The sequence below is a fragment of the Suillus fuscotomentosus genome (assembly GCF_016647785.1).
Source record: "Suillus fuscotomentosus strain FC203 chromosome Unknown F5891scaffold_11, whole genome shotgun sequence".
NCBI classification, from domain to species: domain Eukaryota; kingdom Fungi; phylum Basidiomycota; class Agaricomycetes; order Boletales; family Suillaceae; genus Suillus; species Suillus fuscotomentosus.
In genome coordinates, this window is record NW_024539523.1 from 488,804 (window position 1) to 512,903 (window position 24,100).

Here is a 24,100-nt window from a genome sequence, read left to right on the forward strand (position 1 = left end):
TCCAAATCACAGTGATTATGGTCCACTCGAAATACCGTCCCCATCATCCTCACGTCCTTCATCATCGCACGCGACGTCTAGCCCTTCCTTGACACGTAGGGCAACAGATCTGGCTTCATTATTAAACTCTGAACCGCACGAACCAAGAACTCCAAGCTCTGCACGACCTTCAAGTCTCTCCCATCTATTACTTTCTGATGACTTTGAATCAGAAAAGCTGAACTCTGCACCGTCATTGGGACGGAGATTGCCCACGGCCATCGACATCCCCCGTGAACAAGATTTCTCGTTCTCACGGCAGCACCCTTCACGTTCTTCACTCTCACTCAACTCATCTTCCCCCTTTCTTTCTGATGTACCTTCATCGTCCTCTCGTACTCTTCCAACATCCCCCTTGACTCGCTCCCCAATGGCACCAACACCATTCGAAATAACGCCCCCCACGACGGCGACACCAACAACGATGCGCCAGACGCTGCCCTACAGCCCACGACAGCGCTTGACTCCCGCAGGCTCTGTCCTCGCTCCCATGACACAGGATGAAATACAGCTCTACAAAAATTACCGCGGTATCGGTACCCAACGTCTCATAAACAAACGCAAGAGAGTCCAAAGTAGAGAACCCGACGACTATCAAGAACGTCCAGCCAAGAGACACGCTGGCGACGTCGAAATGGTCGTTGATCACTGTAAGCGTCTTCCCGCCGCTTAACCTACTATTAACGCCGTCTTCCCAGACAATTTGCGTCCAGAAGTAGGCGTAAAACAGCGCAAAGAGTCTCCTATCATCGGCCTCAAGAATTTCAACAACTGGGTGAAATCGGTCCTGATTACGCAATTCGGGCATCCAGCTCTCGCCTCTAATTCATCCAAAAAACGCGGAAAAGTCCTTGATATGGGCTGCGGCAAAGGTGGTGACCTCATCAAATGGGGGAAGGCTCGAATTCGAGAGATGTTGGCTGTTGGTGAGATCTTCTGCTTTAGTTCGCGCAGCCCGATCTGATCCATCTTCGATAGACATCGCACACGTGTCTGTTGAACAGGCTCGACACCGGTGGGCCACTATGCGTCCGCGGCGTTTTGACGCCTCGTTCGCTGCGTTGGATTGCTATACAGAACCACTTACAAAGGTCTTTACGCCCGAGCAGCTCGCACAGCCATTCGACGTTGTATCCATGCAGTTCTGCATGCATTATGCGTTTGAAACGGCGCAAAAAGCTCGATGCATGCTCCAGAACGTCAGCGAATGGTTAAGACCAGGAGGGATATTTCTCGGGACGGTTCCAAACGCCGACCAGCTCCTGTATGTCCATTTAAACCCAGATTCCTTCTCACGTCCGTGTTGCTGACTTTATCGCGTCGATAGCGCGCGACTGGACCAACTACCAGCTGACTCTGAAGATCTTTCATTTGGAAATTCGGTGTACAAGATCCGGTTTGAAGAACGCACCTCTCGCCCGCTGTTTGGCCACCGATACTACTTCTATCTCCGTGACGCTGTTGATAACGTGCCAGAGTACATTGTTGAATGGGACAATTTTGTTCAGTGGGTCTTTGTGTCATTTTGACATGCCCCACGTGGTACTGACATGAGTTTGTGTAGGATGGCCGCGCAGTATGGACTTCACCCCGTATTCAAGAAGGAGTTCCATGAAGTGTTTGAAGAAAACAGGGAGCATGAGGATTTCAAGCAGTTGATGGTCCGCATGAATGTATGCGACGCGACCGGCGCCAGCTCGATGGAGGATGAAGAGTGGGAGGCAGTCAGTAAGTTCCGCCTTTTCAGTGTAATCTGTGACATTGCTAATAGAATACATTTTATCCTTTAGACATTTATATCGCATTTGCCTTTGAGAAGAGGTGATGGTTTCATGATCTATGTCTTGTCTTTTGTGATATTTTATACATCCCTTTGGCTGTCTGCTAGCCCATACCCACAGCTTATGTAATACGATCACTGATGATATATTGATAATTTCCACACACAACGCCCAATTGCAATGTACAGACATTACATAAAATGGGTGCTCTGTACAGGCGGCATATAGACATCGTCGAGACGGACTAACGAACAGCAAGGAATAATGTGTCCCACTAAGATTACAAAAAGATAGCGTGACGTCGATTGTATGAATAAAAGCGAAAGTCGTCGTCGTACATAAAATTATTCTTGACCAAATCCAACAGTTTCCCTGGTTAAAGAATTTAGCGTGAGCTGACATGCGAGTTAGGAAAAGGACTCACTCTACAGCAAGCGTGAGTTTCTGCTCCAAGCTAGCATAATCTTTGTATGGTGGAAGATCAATACGATTGAAGCAGGTGTGACTCTTCGGTAGTTGTGAAGGGTCACCAGACTTTTCTATGGTAAAGCGGCGGGGTCCATCCGAGCCCTGAAGGTCCTTGAAACCATTGACGGGAATCCTAGATGTCCCCGTAGCGAACTGAAGCAAGCGGGACTTGCGCTCAGGTGGCCAGCTGCGAATGCACTTCCAGAACCACTGTATGACCTCATCATTCATCTCATACCCGCGGTAGTCGGTGTGCTTAGTCCAGTCATCTCTGCAATGTCATTCAGCCAAACAGCCTCACGACTTCAATTAAGAAACGTACACGTCAATTTCCGACATACCACCGATCAGGAGCTCCAGTTCGCGTTCGTCGAAAACAGTGATGAGGTCCTGTGGAATCAACTCGCTGAAGCCCGACATGAACGAATCAAATTGTTCCTTGACACGTTTGGAGATCCGATACTCGACAACAGCGTCCACGTATTCCTTCTTGTTATCCTGAGTCACGTTGACATCTGCCCCCCCTGGACGAAGTTCAATGTTGACCAGTTCACCGAAGCGTTCCTCTGTCGTTGTGAAGGTCTCATCGATCACATCCGTGATGTCATTCTCCCTGAACAAGGGTTGGGAGAAATCATGGCAAAAAGTGGCAAAGCACTTACAACATCCAAGTCAATCCACGGTGCAACTCAGCATCGACAGATTCAAGGTCCGCCAACGTCACCTTCTTCTTCAAAATCATCTTGTAGAAGCTGACAATGAAGTATGCATCGAGGAAACGACGGTGGAATATTCCAAGACCGAGACAGCGACCGATGAACTTGAAGTAGTTCAAGTGCTCCGGGTTGACGCCTGAAGCGGGATTAATTTGAAGCGTATAGTTGTCGTGGGCTGAGTATTCGAATAGACAGTAAAATGGGTTGAACATTTCGTGCGACAGAAGGAAGAAGAACTCTCTGCAAAGGAACTCAGTAAACGTATAACTCTGATAACTCAGTCCAACTTACCGCGATAAACCACCGTAATCGAGGCCGTCCTCTCCATCAAACTTGATCATGAGTCGTTTCTTCAAATCATTGGGAGTCTGCCTCATGATCTCTGCATAACTATCCTCGAATATATGGTTCCGCCGCACTTTGATCTGGCAGTTACCCGGCTGTGCACGCATAGCAGGTTGGCTTCGGAAGTAAATAAGCTTCCTCCTAAAGTCACGCTTGTACTGTGGAACGTTGGCATCAAGCGTGGATGGCATGCGGGGATCGTCCCACGTGGTCGTCTTCGTGTTGTGATCTACGAAATAAACACGCGCGGTAGATGTGAGGCGCATCTCCCAACCAGAGGGTAATGGACCAAGCTGGGATATGGTCTGAGACTGTGGAGATGTGTTCTGTCCATTAGGGCCCATGACACGGATGACAGTCTGGCGCCGGGGATCGACCCAGGTGGTAGTACGCGTGTTATGATCCACATAATAGGGTCGTCCTTCTGGAGTGTAGCGCTCCTCCCAGCCGGCTGGGAGACTCCCAGTCCCAGCTGTGGTAGCACCTCCGCCCGAACCCACGACTGCCGGTGGAACGTTGGGCGATGGGGATGGTGCTGACAGTGACGAGTTGCGGTACGTGTTGGCACCCGCAGCACCCGTGCTGGCAGCATCGACCATGTCGTCGGCGAGTATGCGGCGGGAGTGCTGATCTCTCGCAGCATTTGTTTCACTATCCTGGTTATTGTGGTTCACAGTTTGGTTGGATGATGGTCGGTTCCAAGTTGTTGTCCTGGTATTGTGATCAACATAATATGTCCGACCAAGTGGATCGATGCGACGCTCCCATCCGGGAGGTAATGGTCCATATTGGTCAACATTGGGGTTGAAATTCCTCTGCTGTGCATTAGTAACCGCTTGTCCCGGAGACGTGGTCGAGGAAGGTGCTACAGATGGGGGAGCAGCGTGCCCACCACCTGAGCTGATAGGACGACCCGATGGAGACTGTGAAGACGACTGTTCCGCCTCAGCGCTAGTCACCGAAGGTGGTATGTGGGGCGTGGGCATCTGCATCAACGGTGCTGCGGCGGGCTCAGTAGCAGTGGCGTGTGAACTGGGTGGGCGAGACAAAGTATTACCTGTTGCTGGGGCGGCGTTGGGTGATAAAGAGAGACTTGATTCATTCATTCCCATGTCGGCCAATGCAGAGGTAACGCCTTGTACTTGAGAGGGTCCAGGGTTGCTCATGGGCTGGTTTACATTTGTTGACAGGTATATGATGAGCTTGCCATGGACCACGAGGTTATCATTGGACTTTTTTAGATCCAACGTCAGCATCTCTATCAAATTGGATAAGATTCGAATCAAAGTGCGTGTAAGGGTGATTTGACGATGGGCGCTTACCATGACCACCTAGTTCAAGATCGAGCACATCGCTAACTTTCACGTTGACCACGCCCAAAAATCCTTGGTCACGCCTCTTGAATTTCCTCTGGTCAAATATCTGTACAGCTACCACTGATGAGTCTTTGACGGTGCTGTGTACATGGGACATCAGTCATGCACTGGTAACTACGCTCGACCGACACCAAACTTACATGTCAAAGCTCTCATTCCAGTAAGGATTCAGTGTCTTCTTTATAACGCTGGTCGTGTGAGTCTGCTCTGCATCAACGGTGATGACTGCAAAGGGGTCCGGTAGGCGGAATACATCACGCTTAGAGAGCCCATCTGCGGCGACAACTGCCCAAGATATATAAAATGAGCGTCCTTCAAGAATGATATAACTTTAGAATCATACCTGTAACCCTTATTTTCTTCTTGCTACAATGAGAATGAGAATGAACAAGTGATCGTGAGGTTTCGAATATCTGACTCACAGGGCATGCGCAGGCGTCGACATCGGGCTAAATGGCGGGCCCAATAAGGGATCAAAGCCTGAGGCGGTTTTATTCTTCTACGGTCTGCGGTAAGCTCGCTGTGTCGGACGTTGACGACGTCAGAAAGATATGGGTAGGACAACGATTTTCAGATACCGACCGCACTGCTCACACGGCAAGCCCCCTCGGCAGTAAACGTGACCTTTGCACAGCTGCTAGCCTAGTCACCATGCCATCGATATTCATGGAGATTAATCCCGTAGGCTCGAATACAATAAAATAGGATATAAAAAGGTCAGTTAAAGAATAAAGCCGCGATGCCGCTCTTCATTTGTTGGATTTTGTTGTCTTGACCCTCTACATGAAGGGGGGGTCCCAGACTCCGCTGACTAATCTACAACTCCGGGTACTTTGTCGTGGCCCCAACTTCTCCCAGTATGTGGAATAGTTCCCCGTAGTCAGACCACATATGGGGAACGTGGAATCCTTCTTCATTCCAATTTGTACAGGAACGACTGCGGCCCAATCTCTGAGCTACCTGGTAAAAATTTTCTTTCAACATTTCCAGATTCATATCGTTCAGTCTATTACTGGCCAGGGTACCAGTTTATGCAGTGCCCACCCAATCTTTCTATATCGTCCAGGGTCTCGGTACGATGATCGAGTCGAGCAAGCAAAATTCTATTACATGGGTTACGCTGTATGGCTTATCTTTTGCAAATAGTCAGCATCTGTTCACTACTTCCAGCAGAAATTCTCAATTAACAGTAGTCTGCTGACTCTTTGAAGTTCAAACCACGTACAAGAGTTACCGACTGTTTGGGTCGCACATAATCCCTCCGTTCAGACTTCGAGCACGAGGTATGTCAACTTTAAGGCAGTCTATTGAGTCCTTGTCTTTGATGGGGTTGTCTTGGCTTCGCGTTCGCTGCGAGATAGCACCCTACTTTCAGGTCAGCTGAGCCTGGAACCACATCAGATGCTTACCTGTAAATAACCCCCGCTGGCACTTGACTTCAGAAAGAAAGCCTTTGCCTGTGAAAATGTACCGCGACGAATGGTAGGCCCGGGAAAACCTCGACTTGGATTCACTATCTCAGCTCTTTCTGGCCATGCTCCGTTGATACCCGACACGCGGGCGACTCTGGGCTTATGTTCTGCAGTGACAACATGCGAGTATGTCGTGATATCGTGCATCGGATCTTCTCGCGTAGCAGAACTAGGGGTGTCTCCCGAAGGCGCAGCGTCGGCGAACGGGTTCTCGGGCATGCACATGAATGTGTCAGCTAAAGAGCCCTTGACCCTCCGTGATGGCAGGGATGAATATTCATCCTATGAAAATGTATCAGATGGCCGCACTCGTAGTATGTCCGGAAATACCTCTTCGTTACCTACAGTTTTGGAGAGTGCCCCACCACTAACAGACAACTCCGGAGATGTATTTGGCTCTGAGCAGTGAAATGGAATGACAACTCCTGACTTGTGGATAGGAACAACTTACTGCTTCGGCGTCTTTCAGCCTATTCAGGTCAAAATGTTATCTGAAATCCATGGCATGATCAAGTCGAGTACTTACTTTATGTTCATCATATTCGTACACGGGTTGGTCGCTTAAGTCTTGCTTTGTAACTCCACTTAAGCGAGACTAGTCAATTGGTACACGTCAGAATCATGGACGCCGGTGTATCGAGGACGGCGCACCGCAGCCCCAGGAACGAGCGCTGATCTGTTCTTCTGACAAGGGGAGCTACGTAAAGCCATGGTGGATGATAGAGGTGATGGATAAGGGGAATCACAGACTAGCCCCCATGGCTATACCATACGCAGGTCGCCGTCGCGCATTCCAAACATGACCATGTAGTCCAAATTGCAATTCGAACTCGCTCACCGATGATCGTGCTTGCTCAGTTGATCATATTCAATAGGCACTACGCACATCGCAAGGACATTGCCTCTTAGTTCTAAACTTCAGCGGTCGAACGCATCATATGCTTAGCGAACAACATACTCTCACCCCATAGATTATAAAAGCACAATCTAAGATTAATTGAGGAAAAATGATTTCGGATCAACCCGTCGGAAGGAACAAACTGCCAGAATTGTACAATGCGTCCCAGTCTTTGTGGATACAATCTGCGTGAGTGTTCTGCAATGCCAACCAGGACGCGTGAAGAAAATTCGGGTGGTAGATTCTAGATTCGTTCGGGCTATCTGAGCACGCTGTCGGCACAAAATTAAAGCGGCCTGTGAACGTATAGGGCGCCCATGGAGTGAATGAATTTACAATTGAAGGCAATGTGATGTTGTGTCCCTTCATTTCATAGCAAAAGAGGGACTCCTTGGCAGGTTCAGGTAAGGTGCGTGATCCAAAGTACGTTGACGAAGCGAGGAAGTGGATGCGAAGAACCAGCTTTGGTGTGCTCCCGTTACAGCGTGGGCTGTTCACGGACGCCTACGGTATAGCACCACAAGGAGTTTCATCCCTGGCCGCTCCCAGGTCGTTCCGGATCCCACGCAATGAGCTATTGCCCGATAGCCTGTGAGAGTGGTGACCCGCTCCAATCATCACGGCAGTGGCAGCCATTCAAGTTGCAATCGAACATGATATTCGAAGTGGAAGCTCCGTCTCCAAAAGATCGCGTGATATACTTCGTTGTGCACATGCACGAACTTCGGAAAAAGAAGTATCAGTTTACGACGTTGTCTTCATATTACTTACAGTTACTAGTGTTTGTTGGACGAAACAAGCATAAGGTGGCACGCGCTGATGAGTGCCCAGGCCACCGCCTAAACAGACCCTTCATTAGGTCACTTCAGCCAATCTAGTTCCGCGTCAATAAACGGAAAATTCTGCATACTACGAGGCGGTCTTTGTAGTTTAACAGTCCTCTTCACTTCTCTCCTAATCCAACGAGTAAACAAGTGAACAAAAAGATGGAGTCATTACAAACGGTAGATGATTGTAAGGATATAATGCCCCTCTGGTACTGATACCCAGCACAGGCGCACCAACATGCGGCGAATGCAGAGGATTACCGCAACCAAGGGCTGCTCATCCCAGCTTCAGAGGAACACATGAAAGCTGCAGAAGCGTTTCACGCTTGCGAAGACAAGTCACAGGACGCAAACGTGCGTATACGAGTTCATGCGTCATATCTAGTAACCTTAGTTATCTGCATTGTGCAATGCGTCTCAGACAAAAACGACGCTCCGCATGCTATACAACGAACACGTAAAAGCCGGAAAGGAACTGCAGAGGAGAATCGCAAAACTTCGTGAAGAGAACCAGGACCCCACCCTGCCGCAGAAGACCACGCCGAGGCATACGCAGGTTCATACACATAAGAACGGAGGCGGTTCAAGTGCTTCTCCTCACGCTCCCGCTCCTGCATCCTCCGCCCCACTGCATGCTAGTGCTAGTAGTTCGAGTCGATTATTAGACTCCCATAATAACGTTGACGAATCATTCATGGTGCTTGGGCAACAGGTATGATTATATTTATTCCATCCAATGACTTTTTACAACTTCGCACCATAGTCTGATCCGGGTGATGCCTTCAATAACTTTTGGAGAATCATGGAGGGGATGCTCGACAATTTGTCTCAGCCAGTTGCCTTCGCCACAGCCCCTTTGGGTACCGAACCAACCCCGGCGGGAAAGAAGAACTCACGGCGGGACGGAAACTCAAGTAGTGACACCGATATCGAACAGCCCCACACTTCCACGTTTTTTACACGGCTGGGATTAGATGGTAAATTTAAGTCAAGTAAGTGATCGCCGAAACCGCATCACCAATAAGTGTTTTTTGACTTGTCCATTCAGAAGTGGACACCTTGCTCGAGGAGACGGATGAGGAAGTATTTGCAGACGAAGGTATGTTGGCACATTGTCAATGGACTTGACTTTACGAAACAAGTCCTCCAAGGTAACGATCTATCAGAATCCTTTTGCATGATTCCCTCGGATTCGGAACGGTCCCGGTCGGATCTGAAGAAAGAAAATGTATCACTGAAGCAAGAGCTTGAAGCGACGTCAAAACGTTTGACGGCTGCTGAACGGATCATGCAGCTGCGCAAGGAACAAGACCAGCAATTACGCGAAAGCATTGTGATGGCACGACACCAGGTGATCTTACACTCCTTTGCCGATCCTCCATCAGACTAGCTCATTGCCAATACTCTCTATCAGGCACAGCGAGCAATGGGTACCTCGACGGTAATAACAAGGCAATCCGGGCAACAACCGGTAGTAGACCTTAGTGCTCTGAATATCAATTTGCCAGCTGTTCCAGCACCGGTGACGGCTTTGAATGTCGGTCGTGATCGGGAAGCACAGCTACTTAGCCGCATAAGGGAGTTGGAAGAAGATGTTCGAGTTGTTCGCATGGAGAATGAGAAACAGGTGCATTGCAAACATGTGACGCCTTTTGTCGGCCACTGACTTCCGTCGCAGAAAATGACGATCGCACGTTTTCGTGAGCGATGGGAAAAGCTTAAGGAGTCGTCAAGGCGCAAAAAAGATGCTAAGGCTGCTGAAGCAACGAAGACGGGTATGGGTGAACCTATCGTGGAGGAGCCTGAGGCCGAGCAACTGTTGGATGAGGCTTCAGCACGCCCGCCGACGTAGTTGGCGTTCACACGTGTCTCGCGTATGTGATCGCTAATGCTATCGTTGGTCTGATATACCATATAATCTCCGTTTCCTATTGGTAATGATATGTCTCATGAGTCTCACTGATAGTGCAACTAAGCGAGAATCCTATGATATGACGTATTGTCGTGGTGGAAGCACAATACATCCTCAATGATACGCTCAAACACATGGTTTCGCTCCCACTGGAGTCATGTTGTCAAAAATGGAAAGAAGTCTGTTCTCATCAGCTTTCATCAGATGGCTAATTCCCTAGAAACTTTGAAAGTGAGATTGATGTTTGCCGGCTACATCCCATGATGTGGAAGGCGGCCCCCATTTCACGGTATGGAGCGGACACAAGTATACCTGATACTGTGTATATCTTTCCACGAGGTGCTCCATTAGGAATGTGATAAGTTGGCGATAAGCTGACGATAAAAGGATGCAATTATAAACCGCCGATATATCCTGGTATGAGATGGAGATCAAGTTTCTGAAAACAAAGTTCATAACACTCAGAAGATCAAACCCCAGATATGATTTGATGTTGAGATCTAGCAATCGGGTCCGAGAAAGTCATATTGAACTGTAGAGTCCGTTATGTAGGAAGCCTAGACTGCGAAAAGGTTGTAATCGACAACTCTCAGAGAATCTACTGCCTTGAAGAAATCCGATACGATGAGCTGTTCCTGTTCCACCGTAACGGCTCCATTTCTTCCACGGCCTTGTCCCGTTTCAATCGGAATGTTGAACGAGACAACGACATCGTGGTTCTTTCCTTTGACTCGGAAAAGAGAAAATAGGGTGCGAAGGTGGTGGATTGACCCAGCCTTCAGTAGAACCTGACCTCCGTCGAGCAAAGTTGGAGAAAGTTCATTGGTGATGGGTCTTTGAATGATGATGGAATTATGTTCCATCGAATCATTATCCTCTGCTATTGCATCGAGGTGGAATCTGTGATATCCTGCATCAGAGCTTCTTGAAGCATATGCCATTACAATAACAGGAGGACACTAACTTTGCTGCCGCTTCCGGATCTTCGATATCGACTTTTTGGAGGATGTCGATAATAATGCTTGCACCAGAGTCACGGTACACGAATATTTCCTGGGAGTTTGGGATCTCCTGCGTGTCTCTGAGATAAATTTGGTCAGTCAGTGGGATAGAGCATTTAGTGAGAGTGAGCCATACGCGACATTGATCAGATTTATAGGTAGATCGGCCCTCATCCCATTGTCTCCAAAAAGATTCACTGGAACATGGCGGTTGGACATGCTCTTGAATCGAGAATGTAGTAGATATCGATATAGATAAGATCTAAAGTAACAACAATATTTAAAAAGGGGTCTAGTGGCACGGTCACGTGCATGTGACAAACACTTGTTGACCGCGACGCACGACGCGTCTAGCGCATCGACTTCCTGCAATTGCTCGTCGGCGACATGTCGGAACTCCGTCGCTCGACCATGCAACCTGCACCTGATATATATGGCAACACTCGGTCAGGCCTACCAATGCCATCAACAGCAAAGAAAGCATCATCGTCCGCTATGCGCATGTCGCTCGCTGGCCCAGCAGCCCGCACACCCTATTTTCCCCCAGGAGCAGGTTCCGGCTCAAATACAGGACATTCTGGTTATCGGTCGCAGAATGTGAATCCACTGCTACAAAGTACAAGTAAACCAAATTATGGGCGTACCCCTTTAACCAAGTAAGTGTCTTCTCTGATCTCGCCAACGTTCCTTTCGAATGATATCCTACTCTCAGCTCTTCTAGGAGGGGTTCGGTGTGGACAGGTGGTCCATCTCTCGCCCCTCCTTCCGGCAGTCAAACATTCAAGGACCCACGACCAATTCGCGAGCGCTCATATCAATCGAAAATGAAACAAGACATATACTCTTGGCTGCAAGCGACGGAATTCGACATCTCTGTTCAAACGCTATCGAACATCACCGGAAAAGATTACCGAGCCATGTTCCAACATCTTGTGACTATCATGGATCCTGGATACCCGTTTGATTCTCGCCTTCGCTTTGAGGACGAATTTCAACCCGCTCTGAAATCCCTGCGATACCCGTTTTCTGCCCAAATCGACAACAAATGGCTGGCTGCTCCGGGAAGTATGCATTCGTGGCCTGCTCTGCTGGCAGTTTTGCATTGGCTGGTCGAGATGGGAAAGGTTATCTACACTTGAATCATAAACAGCCTTGCATTAATAAATTACTTCAGGCTCGGCTGAACTACTTGGAGAGTGAGGATGATCCCACATTACAAATTGCCGATAGAATTCCCGAAGAGTTCAGCGACCCTATCCATCATCAGGCGCTTGCATTCAATTACTTTTCAGAAGCCTATGTCGCTTTTTTTCATGGCGCAGACGTATTCCACGAACAGGACAAAGAACTGGAAGCTAGTTACGGTACGTCTTCTATATTTTTAAAAGCAGCTTTTTTGACGATAGAATTGAAGCGAAGAAGAACGAGAGGGTGGTCGGCGACTTAGAGAATAAGAAAGCACTACTAGCACAAGGAACAAAGGAGTTGGACGAACTTCGGTCATCAAAGGTAGGCCGCGTGTATGATCCTTTCGGCGAATGTCGTCTGCTAAGTATTGACCCGTTAGGCACCTGTAGAAAAACTCCAGAAAATTCGGGCTTGTATCTTGGATGATCGAGCCAAATTCGACGACGTTTTGCACCGCTTGGAGTCGCGAAAAAGACAGCTCACTGAATCTGTAGTTCGCGAGAAAGCGGAACTCGCTGCTCGATGTGCGTCATGCAAATTCATAGCGGGTGAATCATCGTGAACTCTTGTCTTCAGCTCAGAACTTTGATCAACTCAAAGCCGAACATGAGAAGCTTACGGAGGTGGTCAAAGTCCAGAACCTGACACCAGAAGAAGTCATTCGCATGAATACTGACCATGAAACGCTCGCACGCAATTTGGAGGACCTCAAATACAAGATTTCTGAAGCGCGCAAGACAGTGATGTCTCTGGAAGTCATAACAACCAACCGTGGAGCTGCGGCAGAAGAGGCACTAGATCTCTATGGCAATCTCCTATCTGCTGTGGGCTTATTTCCACCACTACCGCCACCATTCGACAACATCGATCTCAGGTTGGAGCTAAACACGGCCGCTGCGAATCCTCAGCAGCTACTGTTGGGTTCCGACATTCGCAAGGTCATAAAACCTACACTTAACAGTGTGGCTGAGATCAAGAGAACAGAACGAGCAGATACTGAAAGCGAGCGCATTAAAGTGGATAACGAGCTTGATCAACTGACTTTAGAATGCGAGAATGTTGACGAGGAGGTGCGAGAAATTGAGAAGAAGGTGATGAGCCTGAACGAGCAGGCGGATGACCTTCGGGATGTACGTGTATCTTCCCACTCCTGTGTTATAGTTCTCATTTATACACCTTGCCGCTATAGGCTGCTCAGCAAGAGTCTATGGTCAGCAATGCCGAGGCTGCCCGGTTAGAGAGAGAACTTGCCCATGCGCGCACGGCCGCCTTATCGAGTGGAATGGGAGTAAAATCAAGACTTCAGGCATTACAATTCGAGTAAGTTCCTTTTCCCATTTCAATCCAATCAATTTTTTCATTACCGCCTGCCAGCTATCGAGAGCAAATAGCGAAGGTCTCACGATTAAAAGACGAGACGATCAGAGCTATTGCCAAGAACAGCAATGAGATTGGTCTCTTTAAAGAAGAAGTTTCTGCGCAATTGCGGCGCCTGCGAGATTTTGTTGAGGAGGGGAACTGATCAGTACCCGCGTTAGGTAGTCGCAGTATTTGACGTATTTGTTATAATCTAATTATATGTTAGTAGCGCTGTACCTTTCCGCAGGCGAATAATGCGGATCGGGTCCAAGTGCATGCAAGAAATGATGTTATCCGCACTTCGCTAAACTGTACGACCTGGTCCGACTGCCCGGGCAATTTTGGAGGTTCGGTGAGCCATCGGTGAGGCACATCACTTTGGGTTCTTCCGGCTATTCGAAGCTTCCTAAAATTAAGGAGTGTTCCGAAGATTAGATTTGGACTTAATTCTCATATTGAGCCAGATTGTGCCACGTTGCGAACGCACATGAAGTGGTTGATCATCATGCATGATGGGTCTGATCATTGTATTGGCAAATGCAAGGTACCGGCTTTGGATCGGAGCCATTTATTATCTGATAACACCCACCCACGGGTAATTGTTGTTGATGCACTCGCAGGATGATATGGAACCTTTTTTTGTTGCTAATTTACATTGTGATACAGGCTAGCAAGATAGGGCAATTGTCACTTTTGTTCAGTCTGTTCAGGATTTCCTTTTTGGTCACGCAATTTGATGAGTCTGGTGTTCGCACGTGCACAGCTTAGAGCTAAACTTGTACCAAGATCATTGAAGATCACCCTAGATCACCACGCAGTTCACAAACCCGTGTATGTTTTATTTGGTAGATCTGGTGCCTCCCACTGACAGGCGGTTCTCAAGCAGGACAGGAGCGCGTTCTCAGCCCCGAGACTCCTGCTAAATTAAGCTTCCGTTTCGACTCCCAGGAGTACCTTGCTACATGAACACACGTTCCGTGATCTTGCATGTAGGCCTATCGGCGCTTCAGAAATGACATATGTGTAAGTCTCAATGATTTTCTGCTGGTTGGGACAACTATTTTGGTTACTATCCCGTGAACTGCTCTTACACTAGAGGAACCTTCAGACTGCTGTCGGAATCACGCACATAGTCATTGAATGAATGACCCGACGCGCGACGCCATCTGACATCCAGTACTGCAAACAATGCTCTCCTAAGAAGACGAAGATATTTAGTTGACCGGTCGCCATCGCCAGTTTTCATCGGGCTTTGACACTGTGATTGTGTTTCACGCCCTTCACCCGAATCTCCCTGAATGCCGGTAAGCGACTCAGGAGCCGGAGTCTTGGCTGTGAACATCCTGTGTCGTGTTAGGTCCTATTTTTCAAATAATGTAGTGACAGACTAATTCCGAGATCTACAGGTTCGATTGTCTTTCTCACAAGTTACCTTCTTGGAAATTGTTGGAAAGAATCCGCAGTTTCGAGAGGATAAAAGGACTCAAATTGAATGTCCAAAACTTCGCGCTTCTTACTTCTTCTTCACCCAGCGGGTAGTTTCTCTTCGCGACTTCGGAGCACACGATGTCTACCATACCTGCCTTGGCTTATAATGATGCAGAGAAAGGGACACTAGATCTCCATTCTCCTCAGCTTGCCAATCTCGCAAAGGACGAGAAGAAGGCAGCAGACATCGAGGTGTTCGCCGTACAGTCTCTCAAGAAAGATGCACCGGTCACTCCCTCAAACGTCGCGAAGCCGCCGCCAGCCCCTGTCAAACCAGCAAAGCATAAAACACCCCTGTGGGTCCTCTGGATAATCTGGTACAACAGTTATAGGTATGTTATTATCCGACACCATATGTGGTCGAATGCTCACCCTTCTGATTTATCAAGGCGGTTTTTCACTGTGGTGTTCACAGTCAATTTCATTGGACTTGGTTTTGCCATTGCTGGAAAATGGCCATACGCAGCAAAATATCCTGGTGCTTTGGTCGTTGGCAATTTGAACGTCTCAGTTCTTGTGCGTAACGAGATATTTGGGCGATGCTTGTATTTGTTCGTCAACACCTTCTTCGCCAAGGTTCGTACCATGCATTTTTGAGATTTCAATTGATGTTGATGATTTCTATTATAGTGGACTCCTCTATACTTCCGCCTTGGGTGTACCTCAACTTTACAGGTCAGTTTGAACTTCGAATGACGATTTCAGGAAGCTGATGTTTCGTTACCACAGCATCTTGGTGGAATCCACAGCGGATGTGCAATCTCCGGAGTAGCTTGGATAATCCTCATGGTCGTGCATCAATTCAAAGAGAAGTATCTGTTCAACGATTCCATTCTTGCTTTCGGTATAATCACCACAATTGTGTTGTTCATCACAATTTGTGCTGGTCTTCCGTGGGTCCGGAATACTCATCATAAGTAAGTATTCTTTTCGGTCATTCATCACAGCGTTTTTACATCGCCATCTAGTGTGTTCGAGCGTAACCACCGTTTCTTCGGATGGACTTCCTTGTGCATGACCTGTAGGCTCAACTTTGACGTAGAAAAGCTTACGACCGTACTAATTTTTTGAAGGGATTTACACTATCGTGACCAATGCTTATGACACTGCGGATGGAAAGTTCGACCACGTCGGGAGATACGTCGTTCAACAGCAAGCCTTCTGGTACACAATTGGAATGTCCACCTTGTAAGTACTGCTTTACCTGTATTTTCGATTACGTTGCTCACAGCGGTTTTAGCATTGTTCTACCTTGGATTTGCACGAGACACGCCAAGGTCGACATCGAACTACCCTCTCCCAAAGTCGCTGTTCTCCGCTTCGAGCGTGGCATGCAACAGGGTCTGCTTGCTCGTATTAGTCGCTCAGCTGTCAAGGAATATCACGCTTTCGGTATCATCTCGTGAGTCTTCAGTGTCGTCATTATGCGATACTCCTAACTCTTTGCAGCGAGGGTACTCATGCAAAGTATCACTACCTGATTTGCGGTGTGCAGGGCGATTTCACCAAGAGCCTGGTCAACGACCCGCCGAGAAGGATCTGGACTCGTGAGCTGAAGGTAAACCGACCTCAGCAGTTTTTTCCGATCAGATTGCCAATTTCTTTTCTAGGTCGCAGGTGTCTCTAACACATCGAGGCTTTACAAGCGTGGAATCCGTATCTGCACTGGTACTGGTCTTGGTGCTGCCCTTTCTACTTGCATTCAGTCTCCTTACTGGTACCTGATTTGGATCGGTGCGACAATTTGGACCTCTGGCATATGCATATCACTGACGTTTCTGCAGGCTCTGATCAAGAAAAGACTTTCGGCCCAACCATTAGTGGTCTCATTCACAGACACGTTGGTCAAGAGCGTCTCCTCCTTTGGGACTTCCAAGCTCCGTGGTGGTCGTCCACCCACCATGAAGATCTTGAAGGAGGTATACGAATACTGGCAGGCAGAGGTTGTCTTCATCACCTCCAACTACGTGGGTAACTTTGAAATCCAGCATGGCTGCAAGGAAGCTGGGATTCCTTGCTTCGGAACTCTTTGGGACTTTGTGAGTGACCCTCCAGAATTTAGTCGCTGATGGAGCTGAGGAGAATGCGCTTTGTCAGTAAATTTTCCAACTCACATTGGGCGTGGGATGTGTCGGGCGCCAGACCACCCACACCCTGTTTCTCATCCTTGTGTATCTAACACACTGCTCATTCTGTGCCTCCGGGAAATCTCACAATCACGTATTTTCGGGAACCAAGTTAGCCAGCGTATCAGGGTTCTTTTTTTTCTAGCTGTGACCGCGAGTGGTACTTACTGGCGCAGACGGCTTGGTCAAACAGAAATAGCACTATTAGTTCGCTCGCAGGTGAATGAACGCTTTTAATATTTATTTAGAAATAGATGTGTTTCAGACTTTACACCACTACTCTCCTTGTGCTAGAAATCAATAATTGGCGACAAACATTCCTGCAGCAATCACATTTTATCATTGGGACATTAGAGTGTGCTCGAGAACCACCCCCGACTTTCCCATCCAATTCCAGCGACGATTCGGATTGATGGATGTCTTGGGTTCCAAACGGACTCCACGACTAGCAAGCTCAGTCATCACACGTGCGATGTTCCGTGTGTCCTGTGGGAGAAAATGACAATGTGAAAAAGAATATTAGCAAGGCAGAGTTACATGTGAAATCGAGTACTGACGTCAATACCGCTGTGCAAACGGCCTTGAAACGCTGGCAACCCGAGGACTTGCAACTGCTGTGGTATGTTCAATGATCGAATGTGAGAACGTGCGGAAGGCTGATAAAAGAATCGTGAGTGAGAGTGAGTCCGCATCGACGAAAGTTAATAAGCACCTTGATTGTGGTGTCCGGGTTGCTAGACGCAACTGCCCAAACCGAGACAACTTTCCTGACGTCGAGAATATCCCCTTTGAGCCACAATGGCATAGGCATCTAACAAGACAATGAGATCGATCGAACTTTTAATCGATTCACGTAAACCTGCGTAGACAACTGACCTTCGATATAAAACATTGCTTCACGACGAAATCCCTTATATCAAAAGGTCCGTCACTGCACCAACAGAAGCGTTGTACAGGTCTCCCGCTCTTTGGATCGATTAATCCGTGATTGGCCAGAAAACGTGCAAACATCTTCAGAACATTCTGGAAGGTTGGCGCTGTGTTGACTTGGACCTAATGTTCAATCGTGGCATTGCATTGCATTGAAGTAGAAGCATCAGACGAACTTGCGTGATTCCTGTAAGTTCTGTGCAAAATTGCGATAGCTGAGGTCTCCATGTGGGCTTGACGAAGCTCCTAAACTCATCAACAATTTCCAGCTGGCAAGCTCTTCCTTGGTCCGATTTATCCTTCCAGCGCATGAGACAAACAGGCCACTCCTATGTAAGTGAGACGTGGTCAGGAACTGGGTGTATAAAGAATCATGTAATGGTAGATAAGACGAACTATGATTTCATTAGGCCACTCAAAGCCGGTGCCCTTTTCACAAGTAGCCTCAACGTCCAAAACAAGGAAGGCATCGTAGGGTGGCTTCACACGATGATCCTGCTTTTGAGCACCTTTCACCATCAGATCTTTCTTTTGAGTTTGCGAAGATGACTTTGAAGTTGGTCTGTCAGATATTTGCGAATATGGATGATGATGTATTGAAGGGATGTCTGAACCATTTAAGGGCACTCGAGGAGAGGGAGAACCCTCGACCAGCAGCGAAGAAGAATCTTTCGACTGTTTTGCGCGGCGTGTAAAGACTGTCACAGACCAGATAAGAAACGAAGAGAGTAGAAGGGCTTTCCAATTAGAGCCCAGCAGTTGAATTAGGGATAGGAAGAAGGTCACAAAGGGAAATAACCCGTCCAGGTCAGGGCTTGCAAGCTGCATGATGTTAGATTGACGGTGAGTCCTGGGCAATCGACTCGCTGGTAACTTGTAAGTGATTATTGAGTTCAGCTCAACGTACATTTCATGGTCTGACAAGTATATGTAGACAAGGCCCCTACTAGTATTTCGGCACCATCCGGCAATCATCACGGATCGCGGGCGGCGGAAGCAAAAAGTTTTCTTGGCTCTCGGACCATTTCTAAAGCTTGTTACCGTCATTGTTCTCACCGCTACATCTTGTCTCACAGCAGCATGAATGGTCAACGAGGTGACGACTTGGACGATGACTTCGTGCCAGACGAACTCGTTGCTACCTCTGGTGAGGAGGATAATGGTCCAGGCGATGATATAAGTGGTCTTCTTAGTGCAGATGAAGATGCTGAGGAAGCGGAGGTTTATATCAAGGAGAAATCAATGACAGAAAAGAAACGCAAACGGAGGGAGAAGGAGAAGGAGCGCAAGATCAAGGTTTGTGTCACCTATCAGATCATTGGTCTTTCACTCAATCATTATCTTTCGCAGAAGAGGAAGTTAGCAGAAACAGTCGAGGTTACCGAGCCTCTTTCAGTGGCAGCGCAACCTGCTCACAAACTCGCAGACTATGTCTCATCTATGCAAGTCAAAGCTTTCCCTGCCATGTCTGAGATAGAACTCAGCGACGTCTTGATACCCGGTAAGCTCAACTACACTAGTCCTCAAAGAATGATATCAATTTAACAACTAGACAGAAGCATCGATCGTGGATACAGCGATATGGACGGGATCGAGAACATTAGACAATTTGGTTGAGTTCATTATCGAAGGTATGTCTTTTCATCTTACATGTTGCAAATGTACATTAATGTATGGTAGTTCTTCCGACACTACACACCCGTCTGTCGCAAAGATCCAAAGTGGCTGGAGCTCCCACCTTGCTGTTCATAGCCGGAGCTGCACTCCGAGTTGCTGATGCGACCAGAGTTCTCAAAGATAAGAGGCTGCGCCGTGAGAAGGGTGCAGATGTAGCAAAGTTGTTTGCGAGACACTTTAAACTCGAAGAGCACGTTTCTTATCTCAAGAGGTCAAAAATTGGTTCTGCTGTTGGAACTCCTGGAAGAATCGGGAAACTATTATGTGAAACCGGTGAGCTAGATACTATCCTGGCACATAAACACACTCTCAATATTTCTCAGACGCCCTTTTGGTGTCTCAGCTCACACACATTATCCTGGATATCTCATATCGAGATACAAAGAAAAGAAGTTTGTTGGACATCCCAGAGACTCGGGACGAAGTATTCCGAACTGTTCTAGGGGCGCCGAATGTACTCAAGGGTATTCAAGAGGGGAAAATCCAACTGGTGTTTTTCTAGTCGATCCCATGGGATTAAGTTATGTAAAAGTATAATACTGCATTCTATATAAAGAGACATCACTTAAAATCCCTTCGGGTTGACTCTTAGTGTGAGCTAATAAGTGAACATTTCAATATACCATGCGAAATTAATGATAACCAGCTCACTCTAGTCCATTTGGGCACTTTGTGAATGCCCTTTCGATAGCCTCGTGAAGTCGCACTGAACACCGTGTATTTATCCTTGGGATCCATCTCGTGCTCTTTAGGCAGCTGTAGTGCCTTCTCCTGAAAATACAAATTTAAACCATATGAGACACAGGAAAAGCAAGTCGACTAGCTCACCAATGCACCGCATTGTATGCCACTTGCTCTGACCGTTTCAATGACTGTGTCGACTTTCTTCAGACGAGCACGCGCATTGGCTTTTCGCGTGATCGACAACTTCCATGGCGTTTTCCTGAACAGCAGATATGATGAGAAAATGTTGCTGAATGGGCTGCACGGCTTACCATAGTAGACCGCCTAGATTTACCGACGTAGGTCGGAAAGCACCAAACATTTTGTATGCAAGTCAGTTGGTCGCCGTAGCTTAAGAGGTATTTGCCGACAGATGCCGAGCAGCATCATTTAGAACTCCGATCAGACTTAGTGAATGGACGACTTCAAGCTAAGGATCCATTAACGTCGACAACAACCATGGCGGTAGAAACACAAACCATGCCTGCCATGAACGGACACGCCTTTAATGGTGATGTCGAAATGGAGAATGGCATTCGGGATTCTTCACTCAGGTTTACCAGTGGACTCATCCTGCCACCTCCGGAAATCAAATGTAGGGTCTTTCATTATGTTGTGTGCGTTGTTCTGAAATTTGTTTTTTTTGGCAGCTGTTATTGACAGAACAGCATTGTTCGTCGCTCGCTCTGCGAACCCGCCTCAGTTTGAGGATAAAATTCGCGAGAACCAGCGTCAGGATCCCAAGTTTTCGTTCCTCAACCCCGCGGATCCTTATCATGCTTACTATAGGCATCGCATGGAGAAGATAGAGGCTGGAGAGGAGCTGGATGACACTTCACAAGAAAAGGAAAAGGTGGACGGGGTAGAAGAAATGCCAATGATTCTAGAGGATCTCGGCGTCGAACCACCTCAGCCGCAGTTCGCCATGGACATGCCCAATGTCAGCCCTATTGACTTGTGCGTCGCCTGGTTATGTCCCGCAAGAATGTGGCTAATGATTTATGCTAGAGATATCATGAAATTGACTGCACTTTTCACCGCCCGTCGCGGACGGACATTCTTGGCGACACTTTCGCAAAATGAGGGAAGGAACTATCAGTTCGACTTCCTGCGACCCACTCATTCTCTCTTCGGTTGCTTCAACCGTCTTGTGGAACAGTATCTTAAAATTTTGTATCCAAGTAAGGAGATGTTGGCGGAGTTGAGCAACAGAGCGCAGGAAGGCGCAAAGGGGGCAACGTTAGAGCAGTCCAAAAAATATGCCCGTTGGGAACGCTTGAAAAGGGAGAAGGATAAGAAGAGAAGAGATGACCAGGAGGCAGAGAAACGTGCGTTACTTTTCCCTCCTCGACAACCAATTACGACCGTTTGCTTTAGGTGCATTTGCTGAGATCGACTGGCATGACTATGCAATCGTTCAAACGATCGATTTCACGGTTGCTGATGCAAATTCAGAGCTTCCTCCTCCAATGAGTGTGCAGGAAGTGGAGAGTATGACGCTTGCTCAAAAGAGAATGGCTGCTATGATTATGGAAAACACTGCGGATGAGATAGAAGCTCACAAGGCCAGACAGGCGGCAGCAGAGGCCGAAGCGGCGGCAGCTGTCAGCGGTGTTGGGATTGGGGCTGTTGAAGACGAGGACGCTGCAATGGAACAGAGCGATGATGAGGACGATGAAGCGCAACTAAGGAAGAAGAGTGAAGATGAGGAGAGAGTGAGGGAACTTGAGCGCGCCCGCGCGATGCAAGCAAGTGCCAGCATTTCTGGACCTATGAAGATTAGGACAGACTATATTCCAAAACGTTTGTTGTCAGCATTGTTCTTTCTGATACTCAACTTACCTTTGAATATTGCAGTTGGTGCTAAGAAGGGAACTACCCTCACGACGTGCACGATTTGTGGACAGCAGATTCCCGTTGACGAACTTGATGAGCACATGCGTATTGAGCTGCTGGATCCCAAATGGAAGTCTCACCGTGACAACATTGAAGCTCGTAAAGCTCAGGCGTCCGAGCTTCTGCGCGGTGCAAACGTAGTATCGTCACTCAAAAACTTGGCCCGTACACGTGTGGACATTTTCGGCGCTGAGGCTGACGAGGAGAGGCGGAAGAAAGAGGAAGAAGAAGAGAAGGAACGCCGGAAAGAGAGGGAGAAGGTTGTGTGGGATGGTCACACTGCAACAAAAGTTTCTACGATGGACAAATATTCAACCAATGTCAACTTCGACGAGCAAATTGCTGCCATTCATCGTGCAAAGGGTCTTGGACCTCAGGATTCCAATGCGATCGGCCCTGGAATCGGCCCTGTGTCAGCACCTCCGCCTGCAATGACGGGTCTACCTCCACCTCACGCATCATTACCTGCCCCTCCTGTGCAATCATCCGGGTCAGCTTCTTACTCTTCCGCTACTATTTCATCTGGCCCGCAGCCGGCGTCAGCATATCCACCTCAAGCACCGCCTGTCATGCTCCCACCTCTTCACTATCAAGGTCTCGACTCTGCGCAGCCGTTCGGTTACCAGCCTCCTGCCGCTGGGATGCATCCTTCTCGTATGGCAGGAATGATGGCCGGTGGTGTGGGAACACAGCCACACGCGGGTATGGTGCGCAGCGCAGACGAGATGGAAGGACTAGAAGAACAGCCTGCTATCAAACGGCAAAAAATTGCGAAACTGCCTGGTGGTGCTTTGTATCCTGAAGCAGACTGGGTTGCAATGCATCCCTACACCATATCACTCTTCGTGCAACTTCCCAATGATCCGTCCAAGCCGGAATGGAAACTTAACGGCCAGACGGTCACTGTTACAGACCTTCCTCTAACTTTGCTGGTTTCAACGCTGCGCGATCGGATAAATCAAGTCATTGGCAGCAATCTCCCTCTTTCCAAAGTTCGAATATCGTATGCGGGTAAGATGCTGACGAACAACAGTACTATTGCTAGTCATAATTTGGAGGAGGATGATCTTGTTGTACTTAGCATCACTGCTGGTAAGAAGAAGTGATCGCTTGTACATTTATTTTTTTGTAACATAGGGTGCGTAATTCTATGAAGGCATGACATATAGTAAGAGTGTATAAAATAAAGTAAAAGTCAACCAAGGGTGAAATAATAATAGGCACTACAGCGCAATAACAAGATAATATAAACCCGATGAAACTCAAGACCCAAAGAAACCTGAAACCCGATGTAACCTAAGACCCAAGGAGATAAAGAGAACATCATCATGAATGATATGACGTAAAGCCCACGATGACGCTGGACCTATACTACCCGCTGCTGGTCCGACCTGTCCAAGTCATAGGGTAACACAGCGACGACAGATGATGTTGATGATGTTGAAGGAGACGACCATGAACGATGCATGTTAGGTCTCGGAGATAGCGTAGCACGACCCCGGAACGACTCCTCCTGTGATGTCTCCCATTGCTTCTGGACTGCTACGACTGGCGTGACTGGTTGCGATGCGCTCAGAAGGTGTTCTTCAAATGCGCCTTGCTCGCTGTTCATGGGCACCATGTCTCGCAACCACTCGTCATCCTCCTGGGAGGGGGTCTTGAGAAAAGCTGGTTGCCGACGAAATACGCTGTACGGCGACGAGAGGTGCGGTGAGTTTGTTAGGGATGGGGGTACTGGCGTGGGATCGCACTGCTTTGGGAGATGAAGCGATACGGACCTGCCCTTGCGCATTTTTGGTGAGGAACTGCCTGACATTTTTGATGAGAACGAGTCAAGAAACAAGTCGCAGTAGCAGACGGATCGTCTGGTCTCCTCTG

The 24,100-nt window shown here is 48.0% G+C and overlaps 11 protein-coding genes across 11 annotated transcripts; 6 read left to right on the forward strand and 5 right to left on the reverse strand.

Annotated features, from left to right (window-relative positions):
- Positions 1-463: 463 nt before the first annotated feature.
- On the forward strand, positions 464-1,864 carry F5891DRAFT_977448 (guanine-N(7)-methyltransferase; the record flags this gene model as incomplete). The annotated part of the gene is made up of 6 exons (XM_041376706.1): positions 464-689; positions 738-965; positions 1,018-1,303; positions 1,367-1,546; positions 1,604-1,767; positions 1,830-1,864. 6 exons carry the CDS (start codon positions 464-466, stop codon positions 1,862-1,864), a joined length of 1,119 nt encoding a protein of 372 aa, XP_041229488.1.
- Positions 1,865-1,984: 120 nt separating this feature from the next.
- F5891DRAFT_1015854 (uncharacterized protein) lies at positions 1,985-5,321 on the reverse strand. The gene is made up of 9 exons (XM_041360897.1): positions 5,148-5,321; positions 5,069-5,091; positions 4,866-5,010; positions 4,672-4,805; positions 3,296-4,607; positions 2,951-3,244; positions 2,611-2,901; positions 2,245-2,559; positions 1,985-2,192 (listed from the first exon to the last, which is right to left on the reverse strand). The coding sequence occupies exons 1-9, from the start codon at positions 5,168-5,170 to the stop codon at positions 2,165-2,167; spliced, it is 2,565 nt and encodes an 854-aa protein (XP_041229489.1). The 5' UTR covers positions 5,171-5,321; the 3' UTR covers positions 1,985-2,164.
- Positions 5,322-7,904: 2,583 nt separating this feature from the next.
- On the forward strand, positions 7,905-9,881 carry F5891DRAFT_1015870 (uncharacterized protein). The gene is made up of 8 exons (XM_041360898.1): positions 7,905-8,099; positions 8,151-8,276; positions 8,344-8,634; positions 8,686-8,914; positions 8,971-9,021; positions 9,074-9,273; positions 9,337-9,549; positions 9,601-9,881. The coding sequence occupies exons 1-8, from the start codon at positions 8,082-8,084 to the stop codon at positions 9,772-9,774; spliced, it is 1,302 nt and encodes a 433-aa protein (XP_041229490.1). The 5' UTR covers positions 7,905-8,081; the 3' UTR covers positions 9,775-9,881.
- Positions 9,882-10,204: 323 nt separating this feature from the next.
- On the reverse strand, positions 10,205-11,097 carry F5891DRAFT_60092 (uncharacterized protein). The gene is made up of 3 exons (XM_041372429.1): positions 10,972-11,097; positions 10,799-10,915; positions 10,205-10,734 (listed from the first exon to the last, which is right to left on the reverse strand). Exons 1-3 carry the CDS (start codon positions 11,052-11,054, stop codon positions 10,392-10,394), a joined length of 543 nt encoding a protein of 180 aa, XP_041229491.1. The 5' UTR covers positions 11,055-11,097; the 3' UTR covers positions 10,205-10,391.
- Positions 11,095-13,620, forward strand: F5891DRAFT_60080 (HEC/Ndc80p family-domain-containing protein). Its single transcript, XM_041372428.1, has 8 exons — positions 11,095-11,491; positions 11,548-11,959; positions 12,010-12,199; positions 12,250-12,344; positions 12,403-12,547; positions 12,600-13,153; positions 13,213-13,343; positions 13,398-13,620. Exons 1-8 carry the CDS (start codon positions 11,223-11,225, stop codon positions 13,543-13,545), a joined length of 1,944 nt encoding a protein of 647 aa, XP_041229492.1. The 5' UTR covers positions 11,095-11,222; the 3' UTR covers positions 13,546-13,620.
- Positions 13,621-14,948: 1,328 nt separating this feature from the next.
- On the forward strand, positions 14,949-16,939 carry F5891DRAFT_1171168 (uncharacterized protein; the record flags this gene model as incomplete). The annotated part of the gene is made up of 9 exons (XM_041365534.1): positions 14,949-15,202; positions 15,260-15,446; positions 15,501-15,545; positions 15,600-15,787; positions 15,839-15,891; positions 15,944-16,058; positions 16,111-16,272; positions 16,320-16,428; positions 16,481-16,939. The coding sequence occupies 9 exons, from the start codon at positions 14,949-14,951 to the stop codon at positions 16,937-16,939; spliced, it is 1,572 nt and encodes a 523-aa protein (XP_041229493.1).
- Positions 16,940-16,967: 28 nt separating this feature from the next.
- Positions 16,968-18,861, reverse strand: F5891DRAFT_60186 (ribonuclease H-like domain-containing protein). The gene is made up of 7 exons (XM_041372433.1): positions 18,541-18,861; positions 18,323-18,475; positions 18,103-18,255; positions 17,873-18,049; positions 17,709-17,807; positions 17,554-17,652; positions 16,968-17,482 (listed from the first exon to the last, which is right to left on the reverse strand). The coding sequence occupies exons 1-7, from the start codon at positions 18,541-18,543 to the stop codon at positions 17,336-17,338; spliced, it is 831 nt and encodes a 276-aa protein (XP_041229494.1). The 5' UTR covers positions 18,544-18,861; the 3' UTR covers positions 16,968-17,335.
- Positions 18,862-18,909: 48 nt separating this feature from the next.
- F5891DRAFT_60050 (U3-containing 90S pre-ribosomal complex subunit-domain containing protein) lies at positions 18,910-20,246 on the forward strand. The gene is made up of 5 exons (XM_041372425.1): positions 18,910-19,222; positions 19,277-19,427; positions 19,483-19,557; positions 19,607-19,876; positions 19,927-20,246. The coding sequence occupies exons 1-5, from the start codon at positions 19,007-19,009 to the stop codon at positions 20,103-20,105; spliced, it is 891 nt and encodes a 296-aa protein (XP_041229495.1). The 5' UTR covers positions 18,910-19,006; the 3' UTR covers positions 20,106-20,246.
- Positions 20,093-20,745, reverse strand: F5891DRAFT_1015880 (mitochondrial 54S ribosomal protein YmL31). The gene is made up of 4 exons (XM_041360899.1): positions 20,599-20,745; positions 20,432-20,546; positions 20,255-20,374; positions 20,093-20,201 (listed from the first exon to the last, which is right to left on the reverse strand). The coding sequence occupies exons 1-4, from the start codon at positions 20,646-20,648 to the stop codon at positions 20,169-20,171; spliced, it is 318 nt and encodes a 105-aa protein (XP_041229496.1). The 5' UTR covers positions 20,649-20,745; the 3' UTR covers positions 20,093-20,168.
- On the forward strand, positions 20,599-23,458 carry F5891DRAFT_60094 (Pre-mRNA splicing factor PRP21 like protein-domain-containing protein). Its single transcript, XM_041372430.1, has 5 exons — positions 20,599-20,921; positions 20,977-21,283; positions 21,335-21,654; positions 21,704-22,129; positions 22,184-23,458. The coding sequence occupies exons 1-5, from the start codon at positions 20,786-20,788 to the stop codon at positions 23,326-23,328; spliced, it is 2,334 nt and encodes a 777-aa protein (XP_041229497.1). The 5' UTR covers positions 20,599-20,785; the 3' UTR covers positions 23,329-23,458.
- A 130-nt stretch (positions 23,459-23,588) lies between these two features.
- On the reverse strand, positions 23,589-24,014 carry F5891DRAFT_946208 (uncharacterized protein; the record flags this gene model as incomplete). Its single annotated transcript, XM_041374661.1, has 1 exon — positions 23,589-24,014. One exon carries the CDS (start codon positions 24,012-24,014, stop codon positions 23,589-23,591), a length of 426 nt encoding a protein of 141 aa, XP_041229498.1.
- Positions 24,015-24,100: the final 86 nt, after the last annotated feature.